This window comes from Vulpes lagopus, chromosome 8 (assembly GCF_018345385.1).
Source record: "Vulpes lagopus strain Blue_001 chromosome 8, ASM1834538v1, whole genome shotgun sequence".
Lineage (NCBI taxonomy): Eukaryota > Metazoa > Chordata > Mammalia > Carnivora > Canidae > Vulpes > Vulpes lagopus.
In genome coordinates, this window is record NC_054831.1 from 39,989,191 (window position 1) to 40,007,969 (window position 18,779).

Sequence of the window (18,779 nt, forward strand, 5' to 3'; positions counted from 1 at the left end):
ACTCTGAAAAACTTCAACATCCCTACAATTGGTGTTTATGAGGGGCACGTCTTCAGTGTACTTCTCTAGCTTTTTACTTGACACTGGCTTCTTGGAGGGTCATGCTTTAACAGGGCGCCTTCATTTATCATTAGGCCTGTCACTGGGCTACCATCAGGAGCCTACCCTCCCAATGACCTGTACCCATGCACAGCTCCTTTTCATGTGACATCAGAGTTAATTAAGGTTGGTTAGTGAGAAATCCCCTGCCGACCAAGGAGGTACCTTTTTCCCAAAAATGCTCTACTCCCACACCACTGTTCTCTTATTGAATGAGTTCAAAAACCACCTCCACAGAGCTGTCTAACGACATGTCATTTCAATTTATCATAGGATGTCATGGAAGTTATCTGAGCTGCCTGGAGCAAGGGTCAAGATCTGGTTGACAGGGCACGAGACATGGCTCGTAAAGTATTTAGTGAAGTCTGGCAGGCCTTCAACTGGTTATGCAAAGGGAGAGGAATAGAACAATGTTCACACCCTAAAAGGGCATAGAGAAAGATTTTGTCTGTTAGGTAGTGTGCTTCTCTATCAGTAGCAGGAAACGCATTACATTTGGAGCACATCCCCGCTGGCCTCTATTCTTACCCCGTGTTGCTGTTCAGGGGACTGTGGGCAAACTGGCCTGATGCCACCTCATATAGAATAGATCATAATTACCAACTGTTCATAATTCAACTGTTCATGTTGAATCACAAGTTATTTCAGGCCAGAATGTATTAAATTTCAGGCTATGAACACCTGAAATTCAGAATGTATTAAATTTCTGGTTCTGAACACCTGAAAAGGGATTGCTCAGTAGAGGTGCCATTTCAATGAAAACACATGCAGTATATGTAGGATTAAATACACAACACTTGGTTTAATAGAAGTAACTGTTTTGTTAATCTTTCAGCACTTGGTGCATCCTCTTTAGAATCACAGTGCTCTAACACAATGCAGTAGGGTCAGAGACAGAACGTTTACAGGCAAGAGAGCACTTGCATGGAGCTGCATTGTTAAGAATGGTAGTAGCATTAATAAAATGCTTGAAGTGCCTTAGCATCAGTCTTATAATCTCTAATATCTTCTTTACAAATCCAAGTTTCAGTTCTGCCAAAGGTAGCTCCATATTATTATTATTTTTTAGATTTTATTTATTTATTCATGAGACACAGAGAGAGAGAGGCAGAGACACAGGCAGAGGGAGAAGCAGGCTCCCCACAGGGAGCCTCATGCAGGACTCCATCAGGACCTCAGGATCATGACCTGAGACTAAGACAAAAGCTCAACCACTGAGCCACCCAGGTGCCCCTCCATATTATTTTTAAATAAACAATTATTCCTGAAACTAACATAACATTGTATGTCAAGTATCCTTCAATAAAAAAAAATTTAATGGTTAAAGCTTTTATACACATGCAAACGATTATCAGCCTGGAAGTACAGTATAGTTAAAAAAAAAAAAAAAAGTGCAACCCACAATTTAAAACCTGAAGTTTTCCCCATTCTGCATTACATCAGGATTACAGTTTGATCTACTACCAAGTATTTTATCAAATGCTCTGTGTCCATTACTGCTCAAGGCCAAGGGGCCAGTCATCTATTGGAGACGATGGGAGCAGGTACCCGAATTTCATGGACATGTTACTTACATAGAACCCTGTGGGTTCCATCACGAAGGAAAGCATCCCAAAGTAGACATGGAAACATTTCATCAATTCAACATAGGAACTTGCCATAAAATGGTTAAAACAAAACAGGAATTGGAACTTTTAAATTTTAGTGTAGCCACTGCCTATAACCTGTTATGTCACACAATTAATCTACAGATTCACACACAGTTCTTTCCAGAAAAAAAAAAAAAAAAAAGAGTATATCATGGAGTTGTATGTTGTGAGGTTATTAAGTAACCATAAAAATGCACTGTGCTGAGGTTTTAATTTTGAATCCAAAATACTGCCTTAAAATATATGTGTAATAAAACGAGGAAGGCTAGCAAGCAAGGAGGCAGACAGGCAAGAGTGCATGTTAACCCTATCTATCCAGCAAGGAAAAGCCAAAAACATTACTACAGCTAATCCATGTTTGGTCTCTTTATATATTCTTCAACTTTATAATCTATTACAAATAATGACAAAATACCATTTGCTTTGTGTATAAAAACCGGAAAAATAAAATGAGATTGGCAGGCAGAGTGTGATAAGATTCCCACGTTAATTGTAGGCTCACACTGATCCAGTTTATGAAGCTGAAACTACATAGAGAACTTTTTTCCGGAGTCCTTTAAACGGTCTATAAAGATGGTGCTTTATAAATTCCCTCCCTAAGAGGCAAGTTGAGAGATCTCCGCCTTTGTAACCAATTATATATACAAACCCTCTGACCTCTGAAGATTTAAATGGCCAAGTGTGTGCGATTAAGTTATCCATCATTGGGGAATTGACTTTTGAAAGCCATGTTAGCATACTTTCTAAGGCTCATTAAAACACTATTCTTGACCATTGTGTTTCTGTTGTCAAAATCAGTTTCCTTCTAAATTAAACAATTTGAAATACAATTGCTTTTCATTACACATATTTTGGAGACTAATCCCGCTTAAACAATGGGATGGGTATGTTACTGAACTGTTCTTTTTAATTCTGGCTTCCTTTAATTTTCATGTTTTCTTAAGACTTGCTTAATTTACATGGTAAATATTTGTAATCTTCCTAAGGTTTCACAAACTTTAAAAAAAAAATCTTGGGACGCCTGGGTGGCTCAGTGGTTGAGCATCTGCCTTCTGCTCAGGGTGTGATCCTGGTCCCGGGATTGAGTCCCACATCTGGCTGCCTGCATGGAGCCTGCTTCTCCCTCTGCCTGTGTCTCTGCCTCTCTCTGTATGTCTCTCATGAATAAATAGATAAAATAAAATCTTAAAAAAAAATCTTATCTCAGATGGAACTAAAAATGTTCTACAAGTTTTGCTGAAAGCCAAGCCTCTGGAAGAGAAAGTAAGCCACTAAAAAGCAGTACGGTTCCAGCAGAAGTATCTCAATTTTTAAAGAAATAATTTACTGAATGGTTTTCACTCACTTCAGTGTATGATAGCGAGGTCTTCCTTACAAATATTTGTAAGACTTTAAAGTCGTTTATACTCCAAACCGAGGGAATATTCTCAGGGCATTTTTATTCATACACTCTCATTAACCTATCTGACATTTTATTTCTAGAATTAGTGGTTTTGATATCATCTGAGATATCACAACTCTGATGGAAGAAAAAATGAAACAAAACACCAATTTTTGCTCCCAGTTGGCCATCCACCTAATAGGCTTTAAAATATCCTATGTACCAGCCAACTCTAGAGGATAAGCCCAAAATCAGTAAGCAGAAGTTACATAACACCAGAAGGAAGAACTCTATAGAGAGGCAAGAAAGTCTCCAGTTCTGGAGCTGTCCCTACAAAGTTAAGGCATCAACTCCCCGAGATGAGACTGATGAACAGGGTTAAGGATTGGACTCCCAAACACGATCCTAAGAGTCTGGGAACTTATTCCCCTCATTTATCTATCCTTATCTCTCTTTTGCTGCCAGCCAACCCTGGTTTTTTTCCTACTACATTCCCCATATGACCCCTTTCTCTTACCCCTCACCTTGTAGATTTCTCTGATGTTTCACCTTAGCATTTATTCCTCCGCAATATTTTCAACATATACTAAGAGAAGGATACAATCATAAACAAGACAAACAAGATCGCTTTCTTTAAAGTGCTTATAATTTAGGCTGGACAACAGCTAAAGAAACAAGGAAATATGGATATATATAGATTTCATACTTACAAATTACTTTATATGCAAACATAAAATTACATTATATCTGTGCATTTTCACAGCAAAGTACCAGATGTGGGGACACTAGCCTAGCCCAGGGAGTGAGGAACATTCTCACACAAGAATAGTGTTGAAGGAATACCCAAAGACTGAGCGTATGTTTGGTAAAGGAAACATTTGGTTCTCTTCCTCTCTCCCTCCAAGATTTACAAATCTTCAAACCCCCTCAAGCTTCATCTTTACTTTTAGGCAACTGTTTTTCCTTTATCAACTACCCTTAATTCTCTTGTCTGTACAATTCTGCTTTCCTTGAGGGGAGAAAGCCCTACTATCTTCTTCCAATGCCCTGGTTTGCATTTTGTTTTTAATGTAGGATTTATCTCACTTTACTTGCCACTAGAATAAAAGCCACAAAGGAACATTCTCTAGATGATCTGCCCAGGTCATGCTGTGCTTTTGGAAATTGTGGAAGAAGTGTCAGATGGAGGTGAAGCAATGAGAGGAATTAAAAAAAAAAAAAATGATGAGCTTTCATTTGCATGATTACATCAGGACTTAACTTGTCCCTCCTCTTAACCTGTTTTGTCTTCCTAGCTTACCCTGGGGACGGTCCAGAGCCAAGAGGAAATAGTTTCCAACCCAAATGTCCTTCTCTAAGATAGCAAAAAAAAAAAAAAAAAAAAAAAAACAATAGCAGGAGCAGTAACATCACCTAGTATCTTTAGGGTAAATTGGTGCACCTAAAAATTCAGGTTTCCAATCAACTGTCTTTCTTCTGTGCAGTTTGGGAAACTTGACCAGCTAAGAATTTCCCAGCAGGAGGGCTCATCTAAAGAAAGTATCTCTTGGGAACGATTTCTCTAGTGGGTGGGCAGCTTAAATCCTCATTTTGAATCCTAAGTCTAGGTTCAATTCAGGAGAACATGATTAGCTCAGCCAAAGACAAGAAAGGGGTCACTAGAATCAGAGGATGGCCCTCAAGGAAGGAACACAACATTGCAGATGTGCTGGGAGGTTGACTACCAGCTCTTGGGCATATTTCCATCAACCTCCTCCACCCACACTTCCATATAAGGTAATTAGAAAGTGAACCAATGTGGAACCATGACTCCTACAAGTGAGATCCAGAGGAATGGCTATGATATGTTGCAGTCAGTTCAACCAGCACTTATTGAGAGATTACTGTGTACCAGGTACTGTACTGGATTCAGAGCTGGGAAGATGAATCAGAAACAAGTACTTCCTTTTGAAGGGCTCTCAGCCCTGAGTAGCCTGTTAGGTCATGAGTCACCTACAAGTAGATTAGGTGAATACCAAGAAATGTAGAAGATTATCTAAGTCAACAAACAGAGATCACCTAACTATGTATACCTTGTTTTCAAAGGACATATTTTTGAGCATAGGGAGTCATAAATTCTTCTCTACACTTAAGTGATTCACTTCAGTAAAATTCAGTTAACTTCACAAAATAAAACAGTCAACGGCAAACATATAGTACAACGAACACAACTATGTTTACATCTTGAAATAAAAAAACAGGTTAATTGATGAATATTCTTGAGCACCTTGTAAGTGACTTGTTAAAATATTCTAAAATAACATAGTCTTCAAAAAAAATAGTCTACACATGCCTGAATTCCATGGAAAGGTTGCACATAGACCTAGTAGGATTACTGGTTATGAAACAGGCATCAGGAGAACCAAATGTGATATGATCCATGCTTTTCCTTATGAAATCACACCAGAAAGCATACCATTCCAGAACATTCTAAGAAAATATAATCCTTAAAAGAAATTTCCATGCAAGATTGTCTTTAACATTCTCCCAAAATGGTGAGTGAATTATTCCAGAAAGGCAATCCCATGCCCATCTGCTTGGACTCAAAGTCCAAAACAACTCTATCCCAACATTTTAGAATTTCACTGCCCCTAAAAAGAGGTATCCAGATATAGAATTATTAAGTTCAATGTCAGTTGAGACAGGCTAAGGTGAGATAGAAATTCCTGTGTTAGTTTCCCGAATTTCCCATTTGCCTTCCAAGTGACTCTGTGTGACAAATATTTTGCATAGGCTACTTCTCATTCAGCAGTTTTGAGAACAGAATGGGATGGGGAAGCATGTGGTAAAATCGTTGCTAATTTGAACATCAATGATGTGTGTCAAATATTCTCTAACCCTCCAGCAGTTATAGGTACACAAGATCCATTCTAGGACAATACAATCGCTCAATTCTCATGTAATTTTTTTTGTCCAGTTCTAGCAGAATTCTCAATGGAAAAGATTTTGAAGCTATAAACATTTCCAAAAAACTGAGAACAAAAATCTGATCCAGCAGGAGACATTATGTGGAAAAAGAGAGCTAAACAGTGTTTCCCAAAAAGAAAACAATACCATTAATCATAGGTGCAATGCCTTAACAAGAGTTTACACTGCCTTTTCAAATTGTTTGCAATCTCCTTAATACAGCTCTGCCTTTCTAAGTGTTTACATCTACTTTCAGTTGCTCTAATGCCAACTTAGAAAAAGAAAACAATAATAAAAAAAAAAAATCAAACAGTATATATATCACCAGTCCTTTTAATTTTCATCCAAGACATGTACCCATTGGACCACATTTCCACTGTTTGGTGGCAGGACAGGGTTTTTCTCAGATTTGGATGAACACAGCCGTATTTTGGTATTAAAAAGTGCCCCTCTCCAATTAATTGATCAAGGAAGAAGCAAAACACTCTTCCTCTTTCTTGACTTCTTGCAGATTTGAATATCTGAAAGGAATGATCTAGTGGGGAAGGAGAGATCCAAGACACAACAGGGCTCGAAAGAAATGCTTCCATTTTTGATAAAAGTTATGAGGACTGTCAATCAACAAGGTAAATCATCTGGAGATATAATGTGCAACAGGATGACTATAATTAATCCTGCTTGTATAGTATATTTGAAAATTCCTTTGACGAAAGAAACAAAGAAAGAAAAAAGAAATGAAAGCATGTGTTGTGTCCATCCTACACTGAAAAGTAACTCCCTCTAGGAGAATGCTCTCAGACAGTTGTGTTTTTCTCACAAACATAAGCTCTTCGTTCTAAACCCCAGAAGCCAAACTCTGGTTTTCCTTAATTCCTAGATTTTGTCATTCAAGATATGTTGGGTACATGTTGGTGGAAAGAGTACCAATTTCAAAATCAGAATGACCTGTTTTGAATCCTGGGCTAGACACTCCTAAGTGTGTAATCCTCAGTAAACCACCCGATTTCTCTGAGCCTCGGGGTTTCAATCTGTATTAAACAAAGTTAAAAGTGTGCACATTGGGTAGTTATGAAGAAGTTCATTTGAGCTACCATGTACAGAGCCTGTGCTTAGGAAGGGCTCAGTACATGCATCCTCCCCCTCCCCCAATATGCATGGCATCTGCTCTCAGGGTCAAACACACACTAGGGTCCTTCCCTATACTCCAGTCTCATTAAGAAAAAGTTCTGAGTCTTTGAGGTTTCTGGGATCTAAAAGGTACACAGAGAACGTGTACTCAATTTGATTGATTCCTAGGAAGCAATCTGGCAGAGGGCAGCCCTGGCTTCTTCACAGGACCTCACTGATGATGAGAACTTTTCCAGAATCAAAGTGCTAGTTTGGCTTATCCATCCTTTTATGTAATCTGACCTCATGTGAAGCCACATAGAGGAGAGCAGTTTGAAAGCCCATATAAAATCATATTCTTAAGAAATAAACAAAAAGGGGCTCCTGGGTGGTATAGTCGGTCAAGCGTCTGACTCTCGGTTTTGGCTCAGGTCGTGATCTCAGGGTCATGAGATTCAGCCTGGTGCCAGGCTCCCTGCTCAGTGCAGTCTGCTTGAGTTTCTCCTTCTTCCTCTCCCCCTCCCCACCTCTCACTCTTTTTAAAATAAATAAATCTTTTTAAAAATCAGGTTCTTATGGACTTGAATTTTTCAAGGGGATCCTCTTCTGACTTGAATTTTTTGGGAGGTCCTTGATAAGAAAACCCATGTGATTAAAATCCAGTCTCAATGGAGACTTTACTTGTGTCTCCCGCACGCAACAGTGGAATCTCCCAAGGCCACTTCAGGCTGGAGTAGCAGCGGCGTCTCACATTCTTTGGAGATGGCAAAGCTCCAAGGAGAGATAGTTTTGAAGGAAGGGAAAGACCAACACATTCTCATCGATGTTCTTTTCTTTCTCCCGTTTTCATTTAGACTGTAAGGCATGGTAGGAGGAGGGGAGCTTGGCAGTCACACACATCAGCCTGGGATGATTCCAGCTTTACTTACCACTGCTGTGATCTTAGGGAAAGTAATTTATGTAAGCCTCCGTTTCTTCATATTTGAGAGTACTGTCCCTACCTCTCAGGATTGAGTCAAATTGTATATGTAAGTCAAAGTACCTAACCATCCATAAGGGTCAGTCCACTCCTTTCCCCTTTCCTCAAAGCATTCAGCTTCCTCACATCCTCCAGAGAAGATGCTGCATCAGAGATTTGATGATATAAGTCAAGAGAAGCTGCAGGGCTCCCCACACTCGGAGTCTGAAGATCAGCTGTGCTTCCTCACTGGTATTATGGTACTCTTTAGGAGGCCAGCAGCCCCAACAAGGCATGACACATTAACCATGGCCTCTGTAGCAATCATAAGATTTATGAAACAGAAGCTCTTCCATTGGACCAGTTGTCTCTATCACAGGTAGTGTTTAGAAGGGCCAAGGAATAATTCACAATCATTTTCTTGGCCAAACTCCAGCCTAATATCTAGACCGAAAAGAAAAAGATAACCATGTCAACAGTGGTATGGTAGATTGAAAAACATGGCCACAGTATGGTGCAGCAACCCCCTTCAAGAAAGGAGCCTCTTGGGCAGCCCCGCAGGCGCAGTGGTTTAGCACCACCTGCAGCCTAGGGTGTGATCCTGGAGTCCCAGGATCAGTCCCGCATCTGGCTCTCTGCATGGAGCCTGCTCTCCCTCTGCCTCTCCCTCTGCCTGTGTCTCTACCTGTCTCTCTCTGTGTCTCTATGAATAAATAAATAAATAATCTTAAAAAAATAATAAAATTACAGAAAAGGAAGATTTAAAAAAAAAAGAAAGAAAGAAAGAAGCCTCTTTCCCCACCCTTTGACTCTAGGTTAGGACCTGCTTTTGCAAACCCAACGGGGCAGAGTGGTCTAGGCAAAGTCCAGACCTCAAAGGGCCTTGAAGCTCCTGCCCCTGCATCCACATAAAGAAACCTGAGCTATACCACCGAATGGCAAAACTCCGTGTGTGGAGGGGAGACCCAGCAATAGGCAGTGCCAAGGGCCTAGTGGCAATGCCAAATGAAGGACAGCTGCATGAGGGATCCAGCTAGGCCCTGAGGGAAAGATCACTCAGTCGAGCTCTGCCCAAATTCCTAATCCACAGACTCAGAAAGCATAATGAATTATTGTTTAAGGCCAGTGAGTTTTGGGGCAACCTATCACATAGCAATAGATGACAGATACAAATGCAATCCTGAGTTAGCCCTTCAGAAGCAGTGATTCAGCAGTGGGAGTGGGTAAAGGATATGTTCTTTCTTTCTTTCTTTTTAAAGGTTTTATTTATTCATGAGAGACACAGAGAGAGGCAGAGATGTGGGCAGAGGGAGAAGCAGGCTCCCCTCGGAGAGCCCAACTCAGGACCCAAGCCCAGGACCCTGCGATCATGACCTGAGCTAAAGGCAGACACTCAACCACTGAGCCACCCAGATGCCCCAGATATGTTCATTCTATATTTGAACATTAAGCATCCAAGTGGAGCACACATAGCATTCAGCCTCCAATGCCCCAGAGGTACCCTTAGGTGCTCTCAGGGAAGGAGATACAACTTGGATTCTTGATGTTTCACAAGGAAGTTTCCAGCACATGGTTCTGCACAACGAGAGGCCAGCTCTGTTTCTGGCCAAGCAGCAAACTCTTCTCACTAACCAGTGGGGACAGACCTCTGGAACACCATGAAAGTCAGCAGAACCAGCACATAGAATTCAGCCACCCAAGTGGCAGACACTGATCCCAGCAAAGGAAATACAGGCCAAGCAGCTCAGTTATGGAGGCAAAGCATCATGAGGCTTCAGGCCGCATTGCATGGGGATCCCGGAGTGTGGCAGGGCTGGCCCGAGGTACTTGGGTGCCCAGGACAGGTCAATGGCATGGCCCTTTCAGTAGGACCCTGTAGACACTTAGCAATATTTATACAGATGAAAGCCTGAGCGTTCTGAGGCGTAAGGCAGAGAACTACTATTAGCTCTACTGTCTACACCTGCAATTCAGTCTGACTCCTAACTCACATACCCCACCCACACCAACCAGATCCACTTTCCTCAGAAGGCAATTTTGCCACTTTTGTTTGTTGTGTGCCCCAAGCACTTTACCCTAATATTCCTTCTGCCACACTACTAACACATAGCCTTCCTGGCATTCTTGTAAATAGTTTCCTCTACTTTGTTATATGTCTAGTGATGACTTAGAGCCTTTTACAGATTGGCACATGGGTCTCCAAGGTGGCCAGGTCTCTTCAACCAGCCTAGGGCAGTGGCTCTCAACAAGTGGTCTCTGCATGAGGTGCAACAGTGACAACCAGGGAACTTGCTCGAAATGCAAATTATTGGCCCCACCCCAGGCCAAAGGGCCAATAATTTGCATTTTTTCCACCTCAGAAACTCTGGGGTGGAGCTCAGCACTCTAATGCAGCAAGCTCTCCTGGTGATTCAGATGGATGATAAAATAGGAGGATCTTAACCTCTTCCGCCCACTGAAATCACCTGGGAGCTTTATAAATTACTGGTGCCTGGTTCCCACTCAAGAGATTGCCATTAAATCGGTAAGGGGTACAACCAGGGCAAGGTAGGTTTAAAAGCTCCCCAGATGATTCTAATGTAGGGTCAACACGGGGGACCATGGCCCTAGCAAGAGGCAAAGAGGTTCACAGAAGTTTAAATGCTTTCATCTTTGTGTCTAATGAAAGCAAAGGCTTTTTTTCATTTATATAAGGTTCACTTCAGGCCTCTTGCAACACAAGCATCTGACCATTGTTACAGCTTTGCTTCTGGGGACCACATGGGTGTGTCTGTAGCTTGAAAGGAAATCCATTCACACTCCATCAGTTAAATAGGTTAGAAGACCAGGCTGAGAAAAAGTGCCTGTAGGCAACGTGGTAATCTGTGAAAGGACAAAAGCATTTGCCAAGATTTGCTGTAAGAGACGAGGAAGAACAAGCACAAAACACATTGAATTTCATGCCAGTAAGAAGCACAAACAGAACAAAACAAAACAAAAAATGTGCTATCAGAGTAGCAAGACATGAGACAGGGATGCTTTCCTGACAACTAAGATTCAGAGGACACTTACCTTCGCTGCTTGATGTCACCAAATAATTTTGTTCTGAAAGAAAATGCCTCATAAAACTTTTATTTATGGCTGAATGCTATCTACTTAATGTCATTTTTATGATTTTTCACCGAGTCTGCATTTTCTAAGAACTTGATCCTGCCACTCTCTCTGTTTACTTGTTCACCCACTACCTCTGTTTACTTGGATTACAGGTCCAAGCCAAGTCTAAGATTTCATAATAAAAAGAGTCTTGAAGAAGGACCCAGGTGTCCCAGGAGAAGACAGGGCACAAGAACAATGTGGGAGCCAAAAGAGGCTCCTAGCTGGCCCAGGTCTAGTCCCTTAGCCACACAGGTCACAGGTCATCACTAGGGTGGTTGATGAAAAAAATGAATTAGATCCTGACACCAGAGCTAAGAATCCTTTACTAAAATCTGTGCTTCTCCATTTTTAATGTGCAAAGAAAACATCGGTGGACTTTATGAATATACAGGCTCTCTGATTCATTAAGTTGTCCAGGGGGATGCTGCTGCTGCTGAACCAAGGAACACACTCTGAGAAGACTGTCTTATAATTTTGTGGGCATGCGCAGAGTCCCCAGTAAAGCATCAGGACAAAAGAGAGGATTACAGGAGAGAGAGGTCTCAGAGAGTTGAAGATCCCAGCTGATTTCCTTCCTCTTCGACACTTACTGCAATGTCATCACTGCAGACCAACATTCTCTATGGGGAGCCATCCCTATGAGGAATTCACTATAACTGAGGCCAACTGGACAGGCAGGAGTACATTCATATACTGGGACAAATTCATATCTGGCCCTGAGAGCTTGCTGCTTTGAAATAGTAGTGGGGCTACATAATTATTCATTCTAGCCCTTACTAAGGCCCTCCATGCCAGGCGTTATACTAGGTGCCAGGGATCAGAGGGCAAGGAGACAGACACATTGACAGAAGAGTCATGACACAAGGTGAGAACTAGAAAGGATATATATCAGGGCTGTATAGAGGAGGGTACATATAGGAGAAGAAACCATAAATTTTGTCTGTAATTATAAGGAGGAATTCAAAGAGATTGTGATTTCTGATCTTTGGAAGGCTTTGAAAGGCAGAAGAGGAAATGTGGAGGCAGGGAAAGGATCTTGCAGACAAACAGTATGAACACGGAGTGACAAATGCACAAGGCCTATCCTGAGAAGGGTGAGTAAGTTCTTTGAGTGAGGAAGGGTTTGTGTTAGCTGGGTCACAGGGTATGTGGAGGGAAGTGGGGAGAAACGAGGCTGGTGATGTAGGCTGCAACTACTTTGGCCACAGCTTGGCCATAGCAGTTCATAATCCTTTTTTTTTTTTTTTTTTTAATTTATGATAGTCACAGAGAGATAGAGAGAGGCAGAGACACAGGCGGAGGGAGAAGCAGGCTCCATGCACCGGGAGCCTGACGTGGGATTCGATCCCGGGTCTCCAGGATCGCGCCCTGGGCCAAAGGCAGGCGCCAAACCGCTGCGCCACCCAGGGATCCCTGGCCATAGCAGTTCAAAAGAAGGATCACGAGGAGAATTAGTTTGCTCACCATATGGATCAGTGTACTACTAAGCAGCCATAATTTTGATATTCTTAATCTAAGCCCCTTGTGGGCTTTAAGAAAACAGGAAGATTTCATCTTTGCAAAAGATGCCAGCATTTAAAATAGAAACATTAGCACTGCAATAAGGTCATTCAACAAATTTCTGAACACCTCTACTCTGCTTGGGTTGGAGGAAAGAGAAACAAAGAAGAAATGTTATCTGTACTGTGAACAGCAGGTTCTCCGTCTGGGTCTGCCACTAGCCGGCTCCTGCCCCTGGGGGAAGAAGACTACCATGCTGGGGTGGGTTTTCTCATCTTTGAGATGAGAACGTTGGATCTATGAGATTACATCTAGCTCTCACAACCTATATGTCTAGGAGACAAGATCAAGTCTCGAAAGGAGCTCAACAATCAAGAAAAGGAGCAATAATGAGATATGGCTCTCAGGCATCCAGCTTACCAAGACTGATGGGAAATCCCCAGGAATTCTTGTCATCCCCCCACATCCGCCCAGCAGCAATGCAGGAAATCTAGTCCACTATCTTCAGCAGACTCAATGGAACCATTTCCTTAATGAAACCCCCCTGAAGTCCCAGATGCTAAACCAGAGGCTTTCCTCTCAATCCCTCCCTCAATTACCCCATTCCTCCCATTTCCTTTTCCCTCCCTCAATCTGGTATAAAATCCAGTAATGTCATCAGCAGCATGCAATTACCAAGGCACCCAAGTGCGTGAGGAATCAATGATCCTGGAAAGCATTTGGTAGGAGATCTTGTCATTCCTTACAAGCCTCACCAGTACACTAAAACCATTGGAACGGAATGGACTGTCCTGTCCTATTAAATTATTTAAAGCAATGCAACAGATGTTTTTAATGCTTTTAACCACTCCTAATAATATATTTTCGTTTAAAGAAAAAATAAGGTCTGGTATCATTTCACATGTCCTTCCCTCACCTCTCCACAATGACAAGTACTCTGAAAAGTTCTATTTACTTGATATCCAATAAACTCCTAACCATGCAACTGTACCAGAAACCTATAGTCAGCAAGCTCTGCATTTAACACCCAAGTGCCAATAGGGCTTCTTCCACTTTCTCTCCATTCTTAGGCCTGCTTGCATACACATCTCAGTTTGCTCGTGCCCTGCAGAACTTCCCAAGCCAGAGTAAACATCAGCCACAACCTCGCAAAAACCCTCTCAAGGACGCTGCATTTTTTTTTGGTCAATATAAAACCCATTTTTTTGGCAATATATTTCCAACTGCTATATTACATATGTTCAAAGTGGGTTTTGAATGTCAATACTTTTCTGGTGAGGAGAATAAAGTGATTATTTGGTTTGTTCTAAAAGAGCATATAAAATAGGTCCAGTTTTAAATAAGAGGCTTAGTACCCTGTTGTAATTTGAAATTTTTATTTATTTATTTTTAAGATTTTATTTATTTATTCATGAAAGACACACAGAGAGAGAAGCAGAAACACAGGCAGAGGGAGAAGCAGGCTCCATGCAGGGAGCCCGAGGTGGGACTCGATCCCAGGTCTCCAGGATTACACCCGGGGCTGAAGGCGGCGCTAAACCGCTGAACCACCGGGGCAACCCTGCAATTTGAAATTTTTAGAATGAAGTTCTTTTTGAGTCAAAAAACTGAGAATTAAACAACAAAAAAAAACAATAAAACCCAAGAAATTCTTCTGAGTTGAAATGACTAACAGCCTTAGAAGACGTAATGTAACCAGAGTTAGGAAGTAGAGTTTACTTCATAGAGTTACATATTCTGTTTGTAAAGGAAAAAGAAGCCTATGATTACTGCTGGTTCAGACAGCTTCTAACAGCTTAGCTCTTGCAACCCATCAAAGAGCGAGTTAACCAGGTGATGGAAGACAAAAAAAAAAAAAAAAACGCAAAGTGATTACTGATAGCCGCAATGTGATTACTGATAGCCGGTGACACCCAGTTCTTTACACACTCAACTCTGGCATTACTGGGTTTATCAGCCATTTTATATGCAAATGCATAAAGGCGTTGGGGAGGAGAAAGAGACACACAACAAGTTCAGCCTATTCCTTGGACTCATTCATTTAAATATTTGGAAAGGTGCCTTAGAAATAGGCATCTATTCCAACTTCTGACTTTCACATAAGAAAACGAAAAATACACGGAGTTATCCCTAGGAGAGGAGCTGGATAGCCTGTTACAGAATTTTCAACAGGTAAAGAAAAAATTTTAAATAACAGTAAACAAACAAGGTAAAAATATTAAGGAACTAGGGCAGGTGACCACCTACAGTTCATCGGCAACACGTGTCAGATGGAAAACTCCTTTCAAGGACTGCCAAAGGTGCTAATTAATATTTCAAATATGCAATACAGAAAAGCACCACCAAAAAAGTGTGGCTTCCAAAACCTTTAAGAAAACAACAAACCTTGTCATGTAAAGCTATGTCATGTAAAATCCTTATTTTGAAAGATTTATTACATTCCATTTGGATATGAGTCTTATTTTCAGGCACATTTTAACTTTATATTATTAATGTAGCTTTTTCTCCCTCACAAGATTCAGAAGTGTTGCATTTCCAGTTAGTTATAGCAAACTGTAAATGTCAGCTGTTCAAACACACCCCCCTCCAAAAATGGGGACAGAAAAAAAAAGGGGGGGGGTCTGTGGCTTTAATCATGGACAGAGTGACTTAAAAAGTAAGAAAAATGAGACTGAGCCAGAGGAAGGGAGGTATAATTTTTAGAGAGAAAGATCGCAATATAGAAGACATGAAAATATCTGAATTGCAGTCATCTTTTAATTTCTCAAGGTATTTGGAAGAAGGTAAATGTAATCTTTAGGGGGAAATGCATTATCTTTTTGTCTGACCGAGCCTCTGGTTATTTTATACCTCCGTGCATGCACACACATTCACACACACGCTCAAAATATTAATAACTCACAAATATTCCAAGGTTAGAGATCACCTGAAGGTGAGCAGATTCCTGATTAAAACCACAAGGCAGAGACTTGGCCTCTTTCTGGACACCACTAGCCCTCAGTTCTGTCTGAAAGCCCTGATGCGATTTACAAGGAAAGCAGCTGATTGTTTTACTGTGATTTGTCTGTTAACCAGCCAGAAGCCGGCGGTTTACAAAGCCATGCTTTACCACTTACACATCCCAACCAGTGAAACCACACTCCTAAACCAGCAGGTAAAGAGGGTCTCACCTTGCTAATGTTTTGTCTTGCTTTCTTGTTATAACACATAAACAAAAAAAAATTTTTTTAAGTCACAGAAGAGTCCCAACATTTCTGCCTCGTTTAAGGAAAATAAAACCTTAAAAAGATCTCAAGGGAATCTTACTCAGGTTTCTGATAAGCTTCCACTGATTTAAATTGCGCCTAATCGCCAACAGAACTATACTGGTGATTAACGGTTTTGAAACAACAGTAAAGATGTATATGTGTGAAGCAGAAAAGCCAAGGAAACACGCACTTTTCCCTCCATTTTTTGGATTCACAGGAATTTACCTGGATTTACCTTTACATAACAGGCGAAGGCACTTCAGAAGTTATTGAAGCGCTCTGAGCAACTATACTTAAATGCAAGCGGCTTTTCAAAACAACAACAAAAAAGTATTTTTGTCAAAGAAAAGCAGTATTTCATTTAAAAAATAGTTGTTACCGACTTTCCCAACTTATTACAGCAAGTTCTCAGACATTAGGACAACGCCTGCCGGTCAGTTTAATGGTTTCGCCAATCTAATTGCAACTATTGTTATTTAGAAACCGACGATCTAAATACTCCTCCCACTGAGACAGAACCTTTTTTTTTTTTTTAAGTTAGTACTTTGAGGGTTTAACAAGCATTTAAAAAGATATGCCCAGCCCTACTGACTTTTTCCTTCCCTGGAAGGACTACAATAACTTTTTAATGCTACTGTACTTCATTTCATTATTTTACCTTCTCTCCAGGATCCTTAAAAGAAAGGCACTGCGAAATACGGCTCTCTGCGCCCAGGGGCACTGATCCGGGGGCCTGGCCGCTCCGCCCAACGGGCAGCAAAGGCGGGTCTGGGGCCCCAGGCCCCCTCGGGCTTTGACGCCGTGGGGGGGTCCCCCACACTACGAGCGGCGTAGCCTCCTGGCCCCGGGCTGTCCTGCGCTTGTTTCTCGAATCCCCAGCAAAGGGGCGGACCTCACGGATCCCTCAGACCGCATCTTTGGTCCAAACCGTCCTCCCTCTCTTCTCTCGGAATTGAGAGATCAGGCCCGCAGTCCTGAAACTTAACGGTATTTGGTTCTCGGGCGCCCTGGTCCGTCAGGGGCACTCAGGTCGGCGACCTGGGCTGGACCCGCCGCGGAGGCCCCACTGGGGAGGCGGCGCGCAGCGCGCTCGGCCCGGCGGTCGCCACCCGCGGGGAGCAGAACCGCTGAACATTCCTGGGGGCGTTCGGGCCCGGGCACCCGGAGTGGGTCGGAGGACCCCAGCCGTTTGCCATCTCCCGGGATCTGTCTGGTCCTGGCAGGCCCGCGACCTCGTCCGGGTGGGCTCCTCCTCCGCGCTGGAGCCAAGATGTGGTGGCCGGTGCCCAGGTCACACCTACGCAGGGGCCTCGGCGCAGCCCGCGGCGGCCTCGCGGACCGTGGGGAAGCCGCGGCTTCGGGCTCCGGTGGGCCCCGCCGACCCGCGCCAGGCCGCCTGGGAGCAGGCTGTGGGGGTCAGGCCGGTCCGGGGCGCGGTGTCCCCCAAGCCTGGTGCCTGGGCTGGGAGGCCCGCATCGGCGATGCGGCCGCCAAAGGGCACCCGACGCGTCCCCGAGCTCGGCGCCTGCGGCAGTTCGCGGCGGCGATGCCCGGCGGCCTCCGCCAGCCGCTCCCCGCGGTGCCCGCACCGCCTGCCCGACGGAAGACCAGGGCGCCACCGCCCCGGGCGCGCCCTCGACGGCCGGGCCCCAGGTTCCCGGCGAGGCTGGCTGCGGGCGGCCGCAGCTCCACCTCCCCGCGTGCGCCCGGCCCCGGCCCCGGCCCCGGCCCCGGCCCCGGCCCCGGCCCCAGGGTGTGCCCGCCTGCCGCCCGCTCCGGGCCCCGCGCGAGCCTCACCTGTGAGCAGCAGGCCGCCGAGCAGCGCGCACAGCAGGACCCCGGTGTCCCGGCAGCTGACCATGGTGAGCGACACGCGGCCTGCCCGCCCGGTCCCCGCGCTGCTCGCGGGCCACAGCGCCCGGACCTGGCTTCTCGCGCGCCCTCCGGTCCTGCGCCCCGAGCGCCCCGAGCGCCCCGAGCGCCCCGAGCGCCCCTCGCCGCGGCTCCAGCCGGGGAGACCACCACCTCCCGGTAATCCTCGCAGCTCGGCGTCCTGCGGCCGCTGCGCTCCCGCTGCCGAGCCCGTCCCGGAGCCCGTCCCGGAGCCCGCTCCGAGCCGCCGCCGCCGCCGCCGCCGCCGCCGCCGCCGGGGAGGAGCCGCAGGAGTGTCCGCCAGGCGCGCTCCGAGCCTTCCGCGGACCTCGATTCCGAGGAGCCGAGGGCGGGGGCGATTTATAAACTTTCCCCAGCCCACTTCCTACCCCGGCACCTCCTTCCAGTGACGTCAAGGGGTCCCCCACCCCTCATCCGCCTCCCCACCTACCCTCTTCCTCCGGGACCCGATTCCCTACGGCTCCCGAGCGGGGCGGGGGCGCCGGGGGCGGGCGAGCGCCCGCGGGGAGGCGGCGGCTGCTCGGCCCGGAGGCGGCCCCGGCAGGTTCAGGGTCCCCGCTCCCGGCCCTCCTGCCCGGGCCCCCTCCTCCCCCCCGCAGCGCTCAGGAAACCCTCGCAGCCTCCCTCCCTCCCTCCCTCCTCCCTCGCCGGCTTACTCAGCCTTCGGGGGCCGCCCGCAGCGGGGAAGGGGGACCGGGTTGGAGCTGCGCCGCCCGGCCCCGGGGGCGGAAAGTCCGATGCGGGGGAAGCGGGCCGCGCCCCCGCGACGGTGTCCTTGGCACGGAGGACGGAGGCGCAGTCCGGCTCCCTCCTCTTCCTTGTCCTCCCCGCCCGGCCCCGCCACCCCAGACCCCCCTGAGAGT

General features: G+C 44.9%; 1 protein-coding gene across 2 annotated transcripts in view; it reads right to left on the reverse strand.

Moving 5' to 3' along the window:
* Positions 1-18,261, reverse strand: part of FLT1 (fms related receptor tyrosine kinase 1) — a 177,526-nt gene extending 159,265 nt beyond the window's left edge. Inside the window, exon 1 of one of the 2 annotated variants that reach the window (XM_041764815.1) lies at positions 17,821-18,261. In XM_041764815.1, coding sequence (XP_041620749.1) covers positions 17,821-17,884 — 64 coding nt within the window. In that variant the 5' untranslated portion in view covers positions 17,885-18,261. The remainder of the gene's footprint in view (positions 1-17,820) is intronic. The other variant, XM_041764814.1, reaches the window with a different exon arrangement.
* Between the last annotated feature and the right edge of the window lie 518 nt (positions 18,262-18,779).